This window comes from Moschus berezovskii, chromosome 20, assembly GCF_049115385.1.
Source record: "Moschus berezovskii isolate FMDL1 chromosome 20, NW_MosBer_1.0, whole genome shotgun sequence".
Classification (NCBI taxonomy): Eukaryota; Metazoa; Chordata; class Mammalia; order Artiodactyla; family Moschidae; genus Moschus; species Moschus berezovskii.
In genome coordinates, this window is record NC_142479.1 from 68785556 (window position 1) to 68804571 (window position 19016).

The 19016-nt window shown below is 58.7% G+C and overlaps 1 protein-coding gene across 2 annotated transcripts in view; it reads left to right on the forward strand.

The window, feature by feature from the left end:
* The first annotated feature begins 775 nt into the window (after positions 1-775).
* The window catches only part of SDK2 (sidekick cell adhesion molecule 2), a 256319-nt gene continuing 238078 nt past the window's right edge, over positions 776-19016 (forward strand). For both annotated transcript variants that reach the window (XM_055408686.2, XM_055408687.2), the window contains exon 1: positions 776-1371. In XM_055408686.2, the coding sequence (XP_055264661.2) occupies positions 1308-1371 (64 nt within the window). In that variant the 5' untranslated portion in view covers positions 776-1307. The remainder of the gene's footprint in view (positions 1372-19016) is intronic.

Sequence of the window (19016 nt, forward strand, 5' to 3'; positions counted from 1 at the left end):
CGTTTCCGCGGGGCTCGCTCCCGGGCCTGGTTCGGGGCCGCCGCCTCCGCCCCCCTCCCCGCGCGCAGGCTGCTCTCCAGTCGCGGCCACGGGGTAGCGCTCGGCCCCCCTCGCCGCGTCTCCGCCTCCGCCTCCGCCGCGCTCGTCCCCGGCTCGCGCTGCCCCCGCAGCTCCCTCTCAGCGCAGGCAGGAGCGGCTCTCCGGACGCCGAGCCCGGGAAGCCGAGGGCGGCGGGTTCGGCCAGCGAGCGGCCGAGGCGGGCGGCGGCGGCGGCGCGGCCGAGGCGCTGGGGCGGGCGCGGCGGCGGCCGCTGCTCCTCCGGCCAGGGCGGTCGGCGCGCGCCGGGCGTCCGAGGAGGCGCCGCGCCCCCGCAGCCGGGGCCGCCCGCCGGGCTCTCCGCGCGTCTCGCCGAGAGCTCCGGCCGGGGCGCGGCGGAGGGCAGAGCCGCCGAGCTCCAGCCTCGGGCCGGCAGGAGCCTCCGCGCCCGGGCGCCGGCCACCAGCCGGGATCGCCGAGCCCAGCAGCCGTCCCCGCCGCCCCGCAGCCGGCGCGCACATGGGCGCGCGGCGTGGCGCGCCGGGCCGCGGGACCCGCAAAGTTTGCTAGCCCGCTGGGCGCGGAGCCGAGGGCGCGCCCGGGCCGAGCGTCCCCGGGAGGGACCGAGAGTCCCCGGACTGGACCCCGGGGCGGTGGAGCCAAGAAGGGAGGCTCGGCCCCGCCAGATGCCGGCTGCAAAGTTAGAGAGAAGAAAACTTCAGCTCCAGGGAGGTTCGGACCGCTACGCTCACTGCGCCCCCCGAACCCCGCGCCCCTGAAAGAATCCCCGCAGCCGCGTCCACCGCCGCGCTCGCCTCCCGCCCGGCCCCGGGGGCCCGGCGCCCGGATCGGCGGTGACTGCGTCCGCGCCGAGCACCCAACCAGGGGGCGGGGAGGGGGCGGGGGGCGGGCAACGTGGCCACCGGAGGAAGTTTCCCGAAGTTGTCGGTTTATTCCGGAGACCGGCCCGCGACTCGGCCGGATCGCCGAGGCAGCCCTGCGCGGGAGGAGAAGTCGGAGTTGGGGTGCTCAGAGGGGAGGCGCCCCCAGACCGAGAGCGGCCTCTCCTCCGTCTCCTTGCTCGACCCTCGCCTTCCCGGCGCGCCACCGGGGATCGGACTTGGACTGAAGAAGAGGAGGAACGGTCGGGGTTGCCAGCAACGCCCCTCCCGGGTGGATACCGCTCCGGGTCGGAGCCGCGGGGGACCGAACCCCACCAGGATTATAAAACAGTACGGAAGAGACCCCCTCCGAAAACAAGGCTGGTCACCATGTGGGAACTGCTCATCTGGACGCTGCTGGCCCTGCACCGGATCCGCGCGACCGGAGCCCAAGGTATGGGGAGTCACCCCCACGTCGGGTGAGGGAGAGGGGGCGGGGGGCGGGAGCCCGGGGCAGAGCCCTCTCCCGGGAGTTTCAGGGTCCGTTCCCCGAGTTTGGGGGCTCTTTTTCGGGGCTTGGGGCCGTCTTGTTGAGACTTGTGGCTTCCGAATGCGGGGAGGTGGGGGTCCGTGCAAGGAGGCGTCGCCCGTGGAGGCTGAGAAGAGCCCTAGAGGAGTGGGTGGGGGTCGCTGCCCCCTCCCCCGCTCGCTGCGAGCGCCCTCGGGCTGGCGTGCGAGGAGCGGCCCTTCCTTGGGGTGCTCAGCGCCCGGCGGCACCCAGCGGCTCAGGCGGCTCCTGGGCCCCGGCTCGGAGTCCGCGGGAACAGGCAAGGCCCCGCCGGGCACGCGCTGGCCACCCCAGGGCAAGAGAGGGAGGCGGCAGGGCGCTGAAAAGAGCCGGAGCAGAGTGCGGGGTGCCGGCTTGGACTCCGCGGGAAGGCAGTTGTGGGGCCTGCACGACCCGGAGCCCGCGCCCGGCTGCCTCGCCGGCCGCCGGGGCCGGGGCTGCTTCGGGGTGCGCGGCGGAGCCGAGGTCGCGAGCTCAGCGCGGGACCCACCGGGGGGCGGTGCCCTGGGCGGTCTGAGGCCGTCTCCCCACCCGCCCTCCCCAGACACACACTCAGCATCCTGCCTCTGCCGCCCGGTTGTGTCTGCAGCCGCAGCTCCGACCTGTAGCTGCCGGGAGCGGCCTCCGGGTGGAGAAGGGCCGGCGGCTTTGGGGGTGGGGTTGTCAGGGCCAAGGAGGAGGCGTGATCCACCCTGCCCGCTCCGGAGGGCGGGTACCCAGACACCCCGAGCCCTCCCGCAGGGCCCCGCGGGGCAGGGCGGCTGCGCCAGTGCTTCTTGCCTTTGGTGTTGGCGGATCCAGACCGCGGTGCCCGCGGTGTCCGAGCGGCGCCTGCTGGGGGCGGAGAGAGAGGAAGCCTGGACTGAGCTCACGACTCCCTCCCCGGGCTTGGCCTGGCCTCGTCCAGGCTCGCGAGGGGATCTGGACCCGCCGCTGGGGGTACAGGGCGGGGAAGGGGGTGCTCCGGTCTGCTAAGGCTCCAGCCTCGAAAGGGCCCCACCCCATCTCTGGGGTCCCAGAACGGCAGGGAAGAAGGGACCCCCATTCCCCCAGCGTCAGGCGCTCCAGAGAGCTGAGATCAAAGAGATTAAAAATAATCAGCCTTCACTCACAGGGGTGAGGGGAGGATTTTACAGCGTAATTTATGTTAAAGCACTTAGAAATTTTGTAATGGGGCCCTGCAAATGTAAGGTAATAAAAGTTGTTATTATTTTTACGATCATCGTAAAATCTTCCAGCAGGCAGGGACTTCAGAGGTCGTCTTGTTCTAGTAGCCATTTAACAGATGGGAAGACTGAGGTCTGGGACCTTAGGTGACTCGTCTCAAGCTACTGGGGGCAGGAGTCAGAACCCAGACCAGGTGAGTTCTAAACCCCTCTACCCCTTCAATGAAGACCATCTGCAGCTGAGGTGGACCCTAGGACAGGGTCCTTTCTCTGAGGGCCCCGGGGAGGATGGTGAGGCTGACAGAACAGGAACAGGTCAGTGTGCCCTAGGACATGTCCCAGCTCTGCTCTGAGATGCCGATGGGGTTGCTAGCTGAAAGCCAGGACACAGGGAGGACTCTGTCTGGATGCTTCCAACTTAATTACTGCACAGACTTCAGTAACCCCATGCTGTCCCTGGGCAGCTGGCTCGCTCGTTCTTGTCCCACCCAGGACCCGGCTTGTCAGGAGTCCCCAGGGCACTTGAAACCTCTCCTTGCATGTCACTGAATCGTTTCCACGTCCCACCTCCACACCTGGCCCAGCCCCACCTAAGGCCAAGCGCCCTTGCATCCGCCCTGCTGAAGGCCAGGCCGCCTTGTGTCCTGTGCTTCCGATGGGAGGGGCTCACCCGTCAGAAGCAGTAAAGGTCCCTCTGATTGATTCACTCCCTCTCCCACTTCTGTTTGCTGCCCGCCTGAGTGTGGCTGCCCAGGCCCCCCGCTGCGCCGTTCGTGCTCTCTGGCTCCCAGAGAGTGTTTCCAGCCTCCATCGGGTCCTCTGCTTCCGTCTGTCTCCTGGGGGGCAGGGCATTGTGGGGAAACCTGGTCTCGGCCCAGGTCTGGGGGCTCTGTGGCCTCGTGTGTCGGGTTAGGAGGGTCGGGCATGGAGCTCCAGCTTCTTACCTGCTCTGGCGTTCAGAGTGGAGTTTCTCCTTTGCCTCTCTTCTCCATGCCGTTAACCCTTTGGGGTTAGTTGCCTGGAGAATTCCCATGGAAAGAGGAGCCTGGCGGGCTGTAGTCCATGGAGTTGCAGAGACTCAGACACGACTGAGCGACTAAGTACATCAAAAGCCTCTGGCCCTGTCTGTCACTTTTGAGCCCATGGACTCCATCTTTCAGTCATGATACAGAGAGGGGAACCAAGCAGTCTTCCTCTCTGGGGACAAACCTCACACTGGCCAGTGCCGGACTTTACCTCCACTGAGCCTAGTTGTTTTCTTCAGGTCCTGGCAACGTTCGTTACCTGTTTATCCTGAAAGCTACCATTTGACCATTTCCCCTGAAACTCAGTGTCACAAGGGTCCCGTGTATTTCCCAAACTAGGTGTTGTGATGTGTAAAAAGAGCTGAGTCCATAATAGGGAACCAGGAATCCAGGGGCCGCCCAGCAGGAGCCTGGTACATAGAAGGTGCTTGTTGCTGTTTAGTCCCTCAGTTGAGTCCGTCTCTCTTGCGACCCCACGGTCCGCGGCTGGCCAGGTTCCTCTGTCCACGGGATTCTCCAGGCAAGAATACTGGAGTGGGTTGCCATTTCTTCCTGACCCAGGGATTGAACCCACATCTCCTGTGTTAGAGATGGGTTCTTTACCACTGAGTCACCTGGAAAGCCCTAGAAGGTGCTTAGTAAAGGGTGATTGTTATTGTTGTTATCATGATTGTTTTTACTCTACGCCAAGGGACACGTGGAGAAGGCAGTGGCAACCCACTCCAGTGTTCTTGCCTGGAGAATCCCAGGGATGGTGGGCTGCCGTCTATGGGGTCGCACAGAGTCGGACACGACTGAAGTGACTTAGCAGCAGCAGCAGCAGCAAGGGACCACGAGGAGTGGGTTCCTGGCCACCCACTGAAAAGGCCTTGAATGCCTTTCCCTCACCCAAGACCCTTCCTTGACTTTGCTCTGTGGCCACATCACCGTGACTCAAAGCGGCCCTCTAGCAGTGCTGGTCTGGACTCCCAGGCTCTTGCATTGGAGGGTGGGTGCATCTTAAGCGCCTGGCAAGGTGTCTCATGTGCCTCGAAGACTTGACCACTGCTACTGGAACATTCCGGGGAGGCCCGGAGGCTGGAAGCTGCAGCCCAGCCAGCCGGCCCAGAAGGTTCACGGAGGGGAGTCTGAGCTGAGGGAACCAGGCAGTGGGAGGACCAGGAGGTCCAGCAGCCCTGGAGGCTCCTGGAGGCTCTGGAGGGAGAAAGTTTAGTGCTCGGAGGTAATCACAATGAAAGCCCAACAGCACTCAGGGGAACGGGATGAAAGTTTAATTACATGGTGTGGCTAAGCTGTAATTATTAATTACTGACAGCAAAAAATAACTTATTGATCAGGGCTCCTTACTAATTACCACGAGGCCGAGTGGCGTGCTTGCCTGGGGCTCAGCTGACGCGTGTCAGGAGGCCCACGGCCAGGGTGTGTGGGGGGTGTTCCCCTCCTTCCCTTCTCCCAGGGCCAGAAAGGCGGCTCTCCGCCCCGCAAACCCCTCGCCCTCTGAGCCCCGGGCTTCGGCTGGGCACTTTGGAACATTTCTGGCTGCGGTTCGATGAGCGACACAGTTTGGTGCTTTGTCTTGGCCAGAGAAGCCTTGCCCCCTCCTGGGATGGACAAACTCAGGACCCCCACCCAGAGAACTGAGTCATGCTGGCAGCCTGATACCTGCCTCCGAAACGCTCCCTTTCAGCATTTGTACAGCAAATATTTATCGACCGCCTCTCCTTTATGTCCTCTGCTGGAAGGCCAAAGTAGGGGCCCGCAACCTTGTTCCATCAAGAAAGGAGGCTGGGAAAGAGGCCAAGTCCTTTACAGCAGTTCTCTGTTTAAACAGTGCCTAAAGGGCCGACTTTAAAATAATGTGTTAAGCTGCGTATTGGTATGCATTCGATCTTGTACCACAGAACACAGTTGGGCTGTAAGCAAAGCAGAAACAGAGAGTGAACTTGTTCTTCGTCCTTGGGACTTACGTGGATCAGTTTGTTTGGCTTGAAACACGAAAAACCTTCCAGGGCTGACCCCACCGTGTCCACAAGCCTGGGGCAAGTGGCCATGTGATCTCTACTTGCATACCCCTGGCAACGGGGGACTCACTACATTACAGAACAAGCAGGTTGTTAGACAGCTGTGCTTTGTGTTGGTGAGCCTTCCTGGGGCTGGTTTTCCTAGCCTTTGAAGGGATCCTCTGATTGACTGGAACCTCCCCTTTCCTGCCCCTCCTCCCCACTCCCTCTGACTCCGGGGCCCTTAGGGAGTTGGAAAACTGAGCTGAAATTGATGCTGGGTGTTAGGGTGCTGCCTGTGGGATTTCCACCCTGGCCCCGCCTGGAGCATGTTGCCGCAGACGGCCCTGAGGCTGGGGGGATGAGTCATCGTAAATTTGAGGCCTTGGGATGCCAATAGCAACAAGTGGGCCAGCGGCGGCCCCGCAGCCTGTAATGGAAAGGAAAATGAGCCTGGTTGCTGAGCCATCCCAGCCTTTCCTCAGCCTCCCACCCACTCCTGTCCACTGGGGGTGGGGGGCGGGGCTGGTGAGCGAGGCTGAGCTGCTCAGGGTCCCGGGGCGAAGCGAGGCAGGGGCTGCCCAGCTGGTCTCATCCGGTTCCCTGAGCCAGGGGTACAGAGTTTCAGGTGCGCAGTTACACATATACGTGTATCTATGGGAAAGGTTGGGGGCGGGAGGAGAAGGGGATGACGGAGAATGAGATGGCTGGATGGCATCACCGACTCTGTGGACATGAGTTTGGGTGAACTCCGGGAGTTGGTGATGGACAGGGAGGCCTGGCGTGCTGTGATTCATGGGGTCACGGAGAGTCGGACACGACTGAGCGACTGAACTGAACTGAACTGAACTGATTCTTTTTCAAATTCTTTTCCCATTTAGGTTGTTACCTAATATTGAGCAGAGTTCCCTGTGCTATATAGTCGGTCCTTGTTGATTATCCTTTTTCTTTGTTTTAAAGTCTTTCTTGAATTTGTTACAATATTGCTTCTGGGTTTTTTGTTTTTCTTAATGTTCTGGTTTTTTGGCTGTGAGGCATGTGGGATCTTAGTTCCCTGACCAGGAATCAAAGCTGCCTCCCCTGCCTAAGAAGGCGGATTCTTAACCACTGGACCAGTAGGGAGGTCCCAGTTATCCACTTTAGATATAGCAGTGTGCACATGTCCATCGAGAATATTGTTTCTCTTGAGCCAGGTGCCCATGCTCAGACTTCCTCGCCCCTCTTCCCAGCTTTTCCCACCTCTGGCCCTGCAGGTAAAACTGCCTGTAGCATCCTGTCCTCTGGTTTGGGTCCTTGCTGAATCCATGTCATCCAAACTCCATCTTTCTATAGGGAGGATATTGGCAGGACTGGTAGGAGGCTTGGGTAATGCCCATCCAGGCGTGGAGGCACCTTTTGAAATACATGAGAGGGGAAGTCTTGCATCTGCAATTAAATGCTCTAGTCGGGCTCACTTCCCCTTGCAGCTCATTGGCCAGAGCTGATCACGTGGTCCCCACCCAGTGGTCCTTTCCAGGCAAGGGAGCTGGGGGAGTGCAGGCTTCCCTGTGCTGGAAAAAGAGCATCTCTGTGTGCACTGGTGATGCCGAGCCTTCCTCACAACCGCGGGGGCGACACTGGTCTCTAGAAGGGCATTTCATACAGAACAGTCACTTAACCCAAGACAGGGCCATCCCTCAGGCGCCCCCCTGAGCTGCCCCTAGCCAGTGCTGTTTCTTCCCTGCCTTTTGAGTTTTTTTTTTTTTCTTATGCTGTTGAGAGGTGGCATGTAGAGTGGCCAGTGGCTTGGAACTGGGCCAACCTGGGTTCCAGCTCTGTCACTTTGGGTTAGTCTCTGCCACTTTGCGTTCCATCACTTAGACGCTCAGGCCCCGTTGGCTTGTTTGTAATACAAGGAGAAGTAAATGAGATGACACAGCATGGAGCCTGACACATCACAGGCACTTAATAAGCTAATTTACCTGTGTTTGCACTTCTGCGTTTGCCCTGCCGAAGGGTCTTCAGGTTGGATCTCAGGTTGCACTTTGTTTCCAGGTCCCCGCTCGATGATGTCTTTTCCCCGTGTTTCTCCCATGTCTTCCTCTTGCTTGCTTCTTCCCCAGAGTAGCGCGACTTGGCTGCTCCTTCCCATCCTAGGCGGGACGTGGCGCAGTGGTAAAGAGCCCGCCTGCCAACGCAGGGGACGTGGATTCAGTCCCTGGATGGGGAAGATCCCCTGGCATAGGAAGTGGCGCCCCACTCCAGTATTCTTGCCTGGGAAATCCCATGGACAGAGGAGCCTGGCGGGTTGCAGTCCATGGGGTCGCAAAGAGACAGACACGCCTGAGACCCTGAGCACGCCCCGTCCTGGGGCTGCCCAGAGGGGAAGCCAGCTCACACGTGCCCAATCATGTGCCCAATCACACCAGGTGCGTTCCAATCCTGGCCTGCCTCTGCCCTCCTTCACCTCCACTGTGTGGGTAAACTGAGTTTCCCAGCGGTTACCTGCCCAAGGTCCCATAGCTGGGGAGTCGGGATTTGAACCTGGGGCTCTGCGGGGCGTCTTTCCACTGCCTGGGCTGGCCTGTGCCTCCACAGTCTCCTTCACTGACGTCTTCCCGATGAGAGGTGCCAGGCCTGTGGTGCTGCTGGCAGGTAGGGTCTGCTCCCGGGGTGGGCTTGGAGTTTGGAAATCGCCCTGGGAGTTCCTCCTCCTGCTCCTGACCCTCCTGGCTCTCACCTCTGCCCTGGTTCCGTCAGCTGACAGAACATGAGCCTCCAGGAGGGCAGCCCCTTCCTTCCTCGCCTCCTCTCCTGCTTTTCCCTGGCCTCCCTCCTGGGAGGGTGGGAGGACCTGGAGATGTTGGGGGAGTCTCCTGAGGGGTACTTGGGCGGTATTCATGACTGGCTGCCCCGTGGCTGAGCTTCACAGAGTCTTCTAAGCTGAATGGGAGTGGAGGAGAGAAGCAATTAAAGTTTGATCCATTTAGGAAGCTATTAGTGACCCAGAGGGGTGATGAAATTTTGATGATGTGATAATCCGAAGAGGAGGAAGTATTACTGGCCACAGTGCATCCCATTCGGGAACTTCAGCTTCTGGGGTGGACACGGAGACGCCCAGGGGCCTGCTGGAGCCAAGACCCCGGATCCCCCACACCCAGATTCCTCTGTGGGAGGGGGCCGTGTTGCCCAGATCTGAGCCGTGGCACCTGCCTGCCTGGGCTTGTCCCCGGGTAAGGTAAGCCAGTTCTGAGTCTGGTCCAGGTGTCCGGTTTCCTGCTTCGAACCACAAGGGGCGATTCAGAATGTGCCTCCAGGGGGTCCAGATGGGATAGTGTGGGCCCATAAGGGGCCTGAGACATCGAAGACTCCCTGAATTCATTTCCCCGTCATTTACTGCCTGGGTGACCCTGGATAAGGTACACAGCCTCCCTGGGCCTCAGTTTTTCCATCTGTCAAATGGAGATACAGCTGTCCTAAGCTCACTGGGTTGTAACAGGGTTTAATGAGATACGCTAAGCTCTTAGGACAGAGCTCCATGTATGGTAAACTCTGAGTAAGTTGTACATCGGCGTCATTATTGGCATCTTGGTGTCAAGGAAACAGAGTCAGCTTCGGGGCTACAATCTGTCATGTGCCCTGTCACCAGATACGTCTGTTCCCTTTATCTTTCACAGACCTGCCAGCTAGCATCTCAGCTTCCACTATTAGGGATCTGTTTCTTTGGCTGAGACATTCCCTGCCTCCAGCATAAAATGCAGACACACCACAGGGGACCCAGACATGGAGCTGTTATCGGCTCTTGAGGTGGATATCTTTACGGGATCCTTTCCTGGAAACTCAGTGTCTGCGGGCGATGTTCACGGGCATCTCGTTTTCCTCTTTATCCCAGCCTACGAAGGGTGTGGGCCAGAAAGTATTCGGTTACTCACCTTGCTAGCAAGTTCAGAACGTGGAGCCACTTCCAAGGTCCCTTGACTTGTCCGAAAGAGACAGCGAGGCCAGGCCAACTAACTGCCTCTTAGGTCACAGCTTTTGACCCTGTTGAGACATCCACGTTCGGGACTCTCTTGCCAAGCTGCTCTGCTTGGGGATTAGGGAGCCGTCTTGTGTGAACCCAGGCTCTGCCCCGGCTCGGGTGGGTGCTCGGCCAGCGCACCGGGTGCAGGCTGGCATGGCCTTGCCTCTCTCGGAGAAACTCAGACCTCTTTCTGGAGGCCCCATCGGCTCTCCCATTGGGTTTTTTTGGTTTGTTTTTGAGATTTTTCTACGTGGACCATTTTTAAAGTCTTCACTGAATGTGTTACAATATCGCTTCTGTTTTTTATGTTTTGCTTTGGTTTGTTTGACCACGAGGAGTGTGGGATCTCAGCTCCCGGACTGGGGATCGAATCCACACCTCCTGCACTAGGAGGCCAAGTCTTAACCACCGGATAGGGAAGCCGCATCCCATGGGGGTCTTCGCAGTAGGATCGGAAGGCTGGGACCTCTTGCGTCTCTCCTCCCCCACACCCTGCTGATGGACCTTTGCCCTGGTGGCTTCCTCCACTGGGTACCCCCGCCAAGCCCGCCTCAGTCTGCCCTGTTCACAGCTCCAGTCTCCCCTCTCCCTGACCCTGCCCCCCAGGCCATCAGCGCCCTTCCCTCCTCCCCCTGCCGCCCCCCCCCCGCCCCCGGGCCCCATGGCTGGAATACGTCTTCCCAAACGCCCCTGAGCCACTCGATGCCGGCGGCCTGGTGTCTCTTTTGACACTTGGTCTTGTAGACTCTGAATTATCTCTTCGTGTGTGTGTGTGACTGATTTCTTTAATTATAAACTCCTTGAGTTTAGATAATAACCCTTCATCAACAAGGAGCGAGGGGTGTTAGACATAAATTATTCTTCGCCATTTATGACGTTCACCATGGAAGCAGGGGTGACTGAGGGCAGAGAGACAGAGAAGGCTTGTGACGCCGCGCAGCCTCGGAGGCCAGGGTTCATTCTCGCTGGGTCCCTCGGGGCTCCCCGGGCCCTCCGTGGGAAAGCATGGGGGCAAAGGAACAGCGCTTCCAAGCTCTCAGGTGAAGGGCTCTAGGGGTGGAGGAGAGTGGACGCGTGCCTTGGGGCCGGCCACACCACGTTTTCCCCCTTTTCCTATTTTAATACCTGAGATTTTGCATTCCATTTCTCAGTCTCTCTGAATTCTATTTTAACACACAAAGGGTATTTTAAAGCCCATTGATGTTGCTGGAAGATGTGGTTCGTCTGCCCCCAGCTTCCTGGAACCTCCGGGGATAGAAGTTCAGACTTGGCTTTGAAAAATGTGAATGAGATGATCTCTTGGGCCATGTTATCTGTAAGAGTCCAAGATGCCTTTCACATATGTATTTCAACCATTTGTGTGGAAGTGTTTCCGTAATGTTGTATCTATCAACACATACCCACCTCCTAAGAGAGTTATACTCTGGACGTAATCGCCCCTGGGCCACCATAGCCATCCACTGTGACTGGTCTGGTGCCTCCTGGGTCCCTAGAGGACTCAGCTGTCTGGGTGCTTGGTGTTTGCTGGGTCCTCCCTTCGCTTCCCTACCATCAGGGGCCTGTTTCCTGGCCTCTCCCTGGGCCCTCCGGCACCTCCCCCTTTAATTTTCAGTGGACGAGCCACTGTACGCGTCAGACATCAGCTCCACCATGTAACTGGGAGCAGGGTATTAAGTGAAGGCCGGGAGACTCTCCCAGTGAGAGGCGCTGGGCTGCAGTAACCATGTCCCCAGGGCTCTTTCTTATTCACACACATACACCTTCCAGGAGAGCCGAGGTGACCAGAAATGGTCCTCTGGCAAAGCAGGGCCTTGGCAGAGTTCCCTGATGACCTGGTGGTTAAGACTCTGCCTATCAACGCAGGGGCCACGGTTTCAATCTCCGGTCTGGGACGATCTCACATGCCAGGGGCAATGCAACCCGTGTGCCACGGCGACTGAGCCTGCGAGCTGCCACTGCTGAGCCTGTGTGCACAGGCTCGAAGCCTGCAAGCCCAGAGGCCGTGCTCCCCAACAGGAGAAGTCCCCGCGGCGAGAAGCTCGAGCACCGCAGTGAAGGCCCCGCTCGTCGCAGCTAGAGGAGGCCCAAACCAAGAGCGATGAAGACCCAGCGCGGGCACAAATAAATAAAGGAAATTGTTTTTAAATGCAGGGCCTTAGGGCGATATACGTCTTGATGGCATCACCGATGCAGTGGACGTGAACGTGGGCAAACTTCAGGAGAGGGTGAGGGACAGGGAGGCCTGGCGTGCTGCAGTCCGTGGGGTCACAAAGAATCGGACAGGACTGGCGATTCAACAGCAACAATGTAACCTGCATCCCAGCAGCACTCCACGCCCGGCCCCTGCAGCCCTAAATGTTCTAGATTCGCTTCAGTCACTCCCCTCCTTGGTTCCTGGTGAGGCCCTTGGGCTTCTGGGTGCAGAACACAGAGCAGCCACGCACTCCTGGGCCCGGGCTCCCCTGGGGACAGCCAGCCTTCCCCATCATGGCTCTTTGGCCCTCCCTGCCCTGGACTGAAGGAAGGACTCCTGCCCTGAGACCGTGCTGGGCTCCATCGACCTTGAAGTCTCCCCTTCTGGCGGGTGCTCGCTGACTTGGCCCGGCTTCCAGTGGGTTCAGCCCAGTGGGCCTGGGCCTCCCCGTTTGGAAGCCCATCTCCCTGCCCTGGTGGAGCGGCTGTAGGCAGGAGGGGTGGGCCAGCGGGCAGGCCGGTTCGGGGCCAGAGCTGCCCAGGAGGGTCGGGGGGAGTGCCTCTCATTAGCTTTGCCCCAAGCTCATTACCAGGGTGAGCATCACCAGGTGACAAATGGCTGTCGTCGGGGCAGCAGTAAATACGCCGCTGTCACTGCTGATGTGATTGCAGTAATGAAGAGAGATCTGCACGGGCGAGACGAGGTGCTTCTGGCTGTGGCTCCGGCGGCCTGGGGAGCTCCGGCCGCGGCCTGTGCTCCCCGCCCCAGGAAGACAGAGGCTGGACGTTGGGGAGGAGAGAGGTGTTGGCACTGAATCCCTTTCTCCTGAGGCCTCGGCGGATGAAGAGCTCAGAAGAGGCTGGAAGCCTTCAGGAGAAAGGAGCATTGTTCAGCCCTGGGGAGGGAGGGAGGGTGTGATAAGGGGGCCCCCGACCTCAGCCTGGGCGCTGGGCAGCGGCACTGGGGGCCCGTCGGGTGCACCGCTGTGCGTTTGATAGTTCAGCCTCCCTCGCAGAGCCTGGGCTGAGAGCGGCTGCAGGAAGGAGTGGGGGAGAAACACAGGCTCATTGTCCATGCCCCCGTGCTGGCCACCTCGCCTGCGATGTGAGGACCCTTTGTCTGTCCAGGAACTTGGAATGTCCAGCCACGGGGTGCCGGGAGCAGGCCCCTGGCTCCACGTCTCCTGTGCCTCCGCTGTGGGAGGGATTCTGGGCCCAGCCTGGGGTCCCAGCTGAAGCAAAGATGCGCCCCTGAGATGCTGACGCTCAGATGGGGCCACGGGAGTGGCCCCTCCGCAGTGCCAGGCCCTAGGACACCTGGGGATGGAAGAAAGGCTGACCCAAGCCTGGAGGGGGGTGGTGCCTTGCACCTGGACCCTCAGGAGCGCACCCTGGGCCCCAGGGGTCACCTGCGTCATTGTTGGAGGTGAGAGAGTGGCCTGGAGCAGTGGGCTCTCCCCTGAGCCTGATGGCATCCCCCTGGGGGGGGTCACTCAGAGGCCCATCTCCTGGCTTTGCCCCCCAGAGCGTCTGATCTAGGTTGGGGCCCAGGCACGTGAGCTTCTCGCAGGTTCCCAGGTGCTGGCCGCTGCTCCGGGGACCACACTTTAGAAGGACTAACCTGAAGGTGTGAGGAGCCGGGGTGCCACACCGGTGGCCTTGCAGAGCCGCGTTTGCTCTGATGGGCTCTGCCTGCTTCCCCCGCAGAGGCAGGTGGTGAAGCTCCCTTAGCAGGACCTGTGAAGTTCGTGCGGCATGTGGGAGGCGGGAACCTCCTCTCCTTCCTTCCTTCTTTTCTCACCAGCAGAAGCTCTTGCTCCCAACGTCCTTCTTTTAAAAAAAGAAAAAAAAAAACCCAGCCCAGAGGCCTCCTTCCAGGGAGAGGAAGGACGGGGTGACGTCATCACTGGCTCAAGTAACTTGTGCTGGAAGCGCCAACGTAACCGGCGTGTGTCACGGACAGCAAAGCCTCTCTCGCGCTTGGAGTGCTTTCTCAGCACCTCCCGCGAGCCCAGCCTAGGACCTGGGGTCCAGCACACGTGAAGGCAGGTCCTGGCTCTCAAGTTGTTCATCGTCACGTGTGGGCATGGAGCCTGCGGTCGCCATAGAGACCAGTGTGAAGGACGCTAGTGCAGGTGGGAAGTAGGTGGTCGGGGTGTGCAGAGGCATGAAGCTGAGAATCCTGCCCTGGCGGAGGCTTCCTGGAGGAGGTGACCTTGAAGCTGAGGACTTGTAGGGTGGGAGGGAGCTTCGAGTGTTTGTTTTTGTTTTGGCATAGTAAACTGTGCCTATTTAGAGGGTACGGCTTGATCGTTCTCGACACATGTAGAAAGCCTAAAAGCATCACCGCGTGACCTCCAAGTTTCCTTGTGCCCTTGGCCACCCTCTCTGCCCGCTGTATAGATCTTTGTCTTTTCCTTTTTTTCGAATGGATATCCAATTGTTGTAGCCTTGTTTTTCGAAAACTTTCCTTTTGCCACTGAATTATCTGTGCCTTTGAAAATCATTTGTCCCTGTCGGTGTGGGTCTGTTTCTGGGCCCCGTTCTGCTTCGTGTCTGTCTGCCTTTATCCCAGCAGCACATGGGCTTGGTTACTGCTGCTTCGTAATAAGCCCTGAAAGCAGGTAGCGTCAGTGAACGCTAACTTTGTTCTTTTTCAGAGTTGTTTTGGCCCTTCTCGATCCTTTCCATCGCCATGTACATTTTATATTTTGCTTAATGTTACCTGTGAATTTTGGAATCAGATTTTTTAAAATCCTGGTGGGACTTCCAGTTGGAATTGCATCGATAAGAGAGACCCAGTTCAAGGGTGTCAGTATCTGACTGCTTTGAGTTTTCCGGCCCACGAGCATGGGCCGCCCTCCATCGTTTGGCTCTTTGGTTTCTTCCCAGCCACATGTGAGTCTCACAGTCCAGGTTTTGTCCATCGTCTGTCAGATGTGTCCCTAAGAGTTTCATGTTTTGTATGCCATGGTCAGTGCTTTTTAAGCTTTTGACTCCCAGTGGTTTGTCTGGAGGATATAGGCACACAGTGGATTTTGACTCGGATCTGAGACGTGACCAGACTGAGTGATCGAATCGAGCAGCTTTTCCGTCGATTCCATCAGGTTGTCTTCAAATGCACAGTCTCACTGTTTTTCCAGCCTGGATCCTCTCTCTTGACCCGTTGCGCCGATGAGACCCTCCACGGGGCTTTGTCTTCACTCCTGTCATTGCCCAGCAGCCGTTAACAGGGAGCAAACGCACGCCTTCGAGGTGGCTTAACCACTGAGGTCAGGCTCTGCTTGGCCACATTCTTGAGGGGCTTCCTGCCGCGGCGCCGCCCTCCGGGTGCTCACCCTCAGCTGTCTCTCTGGCAGCCTTGGAAGCTCCGCAAGCTTCAGGAGGGGAGCAGGAAACTCGGGCCGTGCCTGTCTTGTCTGTCCAGCCCTGTGATGAGCACGTGCGTTTGGGAGAGTGTGTCTTCCTCCCCGATCCCTCCTCTGGCCCTAAGTCCCGGAGCCTCCCTAAGGGGCAGCAGATGAATGACAGCTCTCGGGCAGCTCAGAGAGCCTCTCAGGTCAGATTACCAAGGGCTAACCAATTCCACAGAGGAGGACATGAGGCCAGGGGACTCAGTGAGGTGTGCTCAACCCCGGGGCTTGGGCAGTTGGGATTTCAGGTGCCCTTTGCAGGCTTTACTCTGTGGCTGGTGTTAGCACTTTGGCCACCCTAACTGAGAAGCCAGCCTCTGACAGGACCGTGATTCCTCTGGATCCTCTTTCTCAGCTCCACCTGAGCTGCGGGGATGCTCACATTGGCTGGATTGGGTCTTAGGAGGGAGGGAGGGAGGGCGGGCTGCAGAACGGGCTGGGTTCAGGGGGTCTGGGTGCAGACAGCACCACCGTGGCCAGGGCTTCTGCCAGGGGAAGGGGGAGGTCAACAGTCAGCCCCTGGGGCGTGCATTTGGAAGGGGCATCACCTCTCATGTTGGCTCCCCTAAGCCCCAGGGTCTCCTGGGGTGCAGTGGGTCTAAATAGCCCTTTACAGGGTTGAGCATCAGCTCTTAGAGCCCCTTTCCCCAGACATTCAGCCTGGGCAGTCCTCTGCCACCCCAGCTCTCAGCCTCAGACACGCAGTGGCTTATCTCCCAGGCAGTTCGCTTTCGGAGTCAGTGTGTGATAACAAGAGGTTCCACGGACTGAGCCTTTGCCGTGACCCAAATATGGATGGACCGGTCCTCTCAACAAGCAGTGAGGAAGCATCCTTTCCCCACTGAATGGATTCGGGAACCGGGGCCCACCCTTGCCCACCCACACTGCCCTTGACCTGCCTGCCATGGACTCTGCCAGCCTGTCACAGCCTCTGCCCCTGACTTTTGTGTTCACCCCCAAGACCGGCCTCCCCTGGGGACCCCAAGCTCCTGCCTTCTCCAGCCACCTAGGATCTCCCTGCGTTCCCACACGGAAAAGGGCACGCGAGCACCCCAGACCTCAGCTCACACGGAGGGAGGTGGGGCTGAATAAACACGGTCAGGACGTCGGTCACCACAGTTGTCACTGTCACCGCCTCTATTTGGTCGAACCTGGAGCATCACTCGTAAGACACATCATTATTTTATGCGCCGCTGAGAAAGAGAAGATGCGGCCGTTCTGTCTGCAGGAAGATGCATCCTGACTGCAGAGATGGGAAAGTGCATTTGGAAGCCCTGAGACTGGTGATAGCCACGATGGATAGAAAGCCGCCCCCACCAGGTTCCGTTCTGAGGGTCCCGGGTGTATTAATACATTTAACCCTCAGAGCGCCCTCTCGACCACACTCTTGACCACAAAACAGGCCAGTAGAATCGATTCCAAAAATTTGAGAAGCTCATCCTGGCAATGTTCATGGACTGGACGGCCTTGTGGAGATTCCCCTGGGGCCCTGGGCCCCAGCCAGCACTTGACCCTGTCAGTTGGGCCCCAGGAGGCCCGAACAGAGCAGGGCTTCAGGGTCAAGAGGTCACCCCAGTGGACTGAACACTTCCTTTTTCCAGACTCATTGGAAAACCCTGGGGACCCGCCCCCAGGGGCTCAGACCCCTGTGTTAGCCTCCAGGCTCTGGAGCTCTGGAATGCTCTCCCCTCCCGCCCCCACCATCTTCCTGACATGTGCTGGACCCGATGAAGTCTCTCCCGGCCCAGCCTGCCCCGGGCTTTACATTCCTCCCGAAGCTCCACCCGATGCCAGCACCTGTCTCCTCGGGGACAGTGGCCCCAGAGCAATGAATGGCTGAGTCCCTCCCCAGGCCTCCCCTCTGAGCTAGGGCTTCCGGGCCAGGCTTCTGAATCAGCTCCACTTGGCTCTCTCCTCTCCTGTGGCCATTTCCAAAAAGAGCCAAGTGAAGAGCTTGGCTCTCATTGCACGGGACCCCGGGACTGGCTGGCACAGCTGAGCGCCCTGCATCCGCCCAGCCCTCGGACGTTAGGTGGTGTTGCTGATGGTTTCCTTGGAGAGACTGAGGCCCGGAAGACAGCTGGCCTCTCTTGCCGCCTCCCCAGCCTTGGCCAAGCTGTTAGGCCCCCCTGAGGCACCATTCTGGGGTGTCACCTCTCCGACACTCAAAAGGTCCCTCCTCACTCCTTGACTCTCCGAAGACCTCCATTGATGGCGATGCAGGGACTGGCCTGCCCGTCGCGTGCAGTTCTGTCCCGCTCAGCGCTGCTCAGTGACCACGCCAGGGGGACAAGCTCTGAAAGAGGGTCTGGCTCCAGCAAGACCTCTCTCCCACCCGCAGGGTGATGTAATCTGCAGGGCCCAGAGTGAGATGAAAATGCAGGCCTCTTGGTGATTAATTGTTAAGAATTCTAAGATGGAGACAGCAAAGCACTGACCTAGGAGCAGGGCCCCTAAGCTCAGGTCACTGACCCATGAGGCCCGCCCTGCCCGCTGGTCAGATCTGTAAGGGATTCTCCTTCCCTCTCTTGGCCTCTGTTTCCTGGTCTATAAACGCAGAGAGCTCAGCCATCTGGGATCCTGTTTTCCTCCTGCCGGCTACTCTGGGCGTCCACTACCTTTCCTTGGGCTGAGAAGGCGGGGCGTTCTCTTGTCTCAGGCTCGGCGGGTAAGACAAGAGGAGGCCAGGATGAGCAAACCTGGAAACCTGTCCATGAAGTTCACCGGTTTTGTCTGGTGAATCGTCTGGATCAGAATGGAGGGGAAAGGTCTGGGATTCAGCCCTGCGTCTCGGGGACTGGCTTGTCTGGTCCTGTCTGGAATGCATGGCCTGTCTGCCTCTCCTATGAGAAGCCGTGTACAAAATGCCTTTGTCTTCAAGGCCAGAGCACACCTCGGCTGGAATCCTGGCCCTGCTGCTTGCTAGGACCTCAGTTATCCCATCTGTAAAATGGGGCAGCAACATATATCGCTTAGAAAATGTTGATCTTCCAGTATCCAGTTTCCTCCTTCCCTGTGACTGGCAGACTCTTTGAGGGAAGTCAGGAAGATCCTTCTGCAACTATGGATAGATTCCTCTTCTGTAGTCGGGGGTGACATGGCATATAGCACACGCTCAGGAAATACTGACTATTCACAGCAGTACCATGACCGCCGTTGCGATGGTTATGCCATCCCCAGGTTCAGCCAGGTTAATCCAGGGCCTTGGGATGCACCTGAGACCAATGCTTGGAACATCAGCACCACTCGGAGTTTGCTAGAAGTGCAGACTCTCAGGCCTGGCTCCACAGGTGATGAATCAGAGTCTGCATTTTAAGATCATTTGTTAGGATCCTCCCAGCCCAGCCCCAGTCCCATCTGTGGGGGAGTAGGAGACCTGAGCTGTGTCCCTACCCCGCAATCCTCCTCCTGAAAAAACAGCCCAGAGGGTCTGCTTTGTTAATGGTCTGTCTGCAGTGCCATCTTTGATTCAGGAACATGAAAGGGAATCACCCTTTAAATAAACAAAATGGAAAATTCTCCAGGGGACAAGCACAGGAGCAGGCTGTGAGAACTCATCACTTATTTAAGTGCGATTCCCCCAACGCTGTGGATCCGTTAAATATCAGGGAAGAGCGCAGAGCAGCCCAGCCAGCACCACAGGCAGGAGGAGCCACGCATGTTGGGGCCTGAGAAGGCGTGGGGTGCAGGGGAGTTGACCCGATGGCATCCGGTCCCCTCGGCGGCCCTGGGCC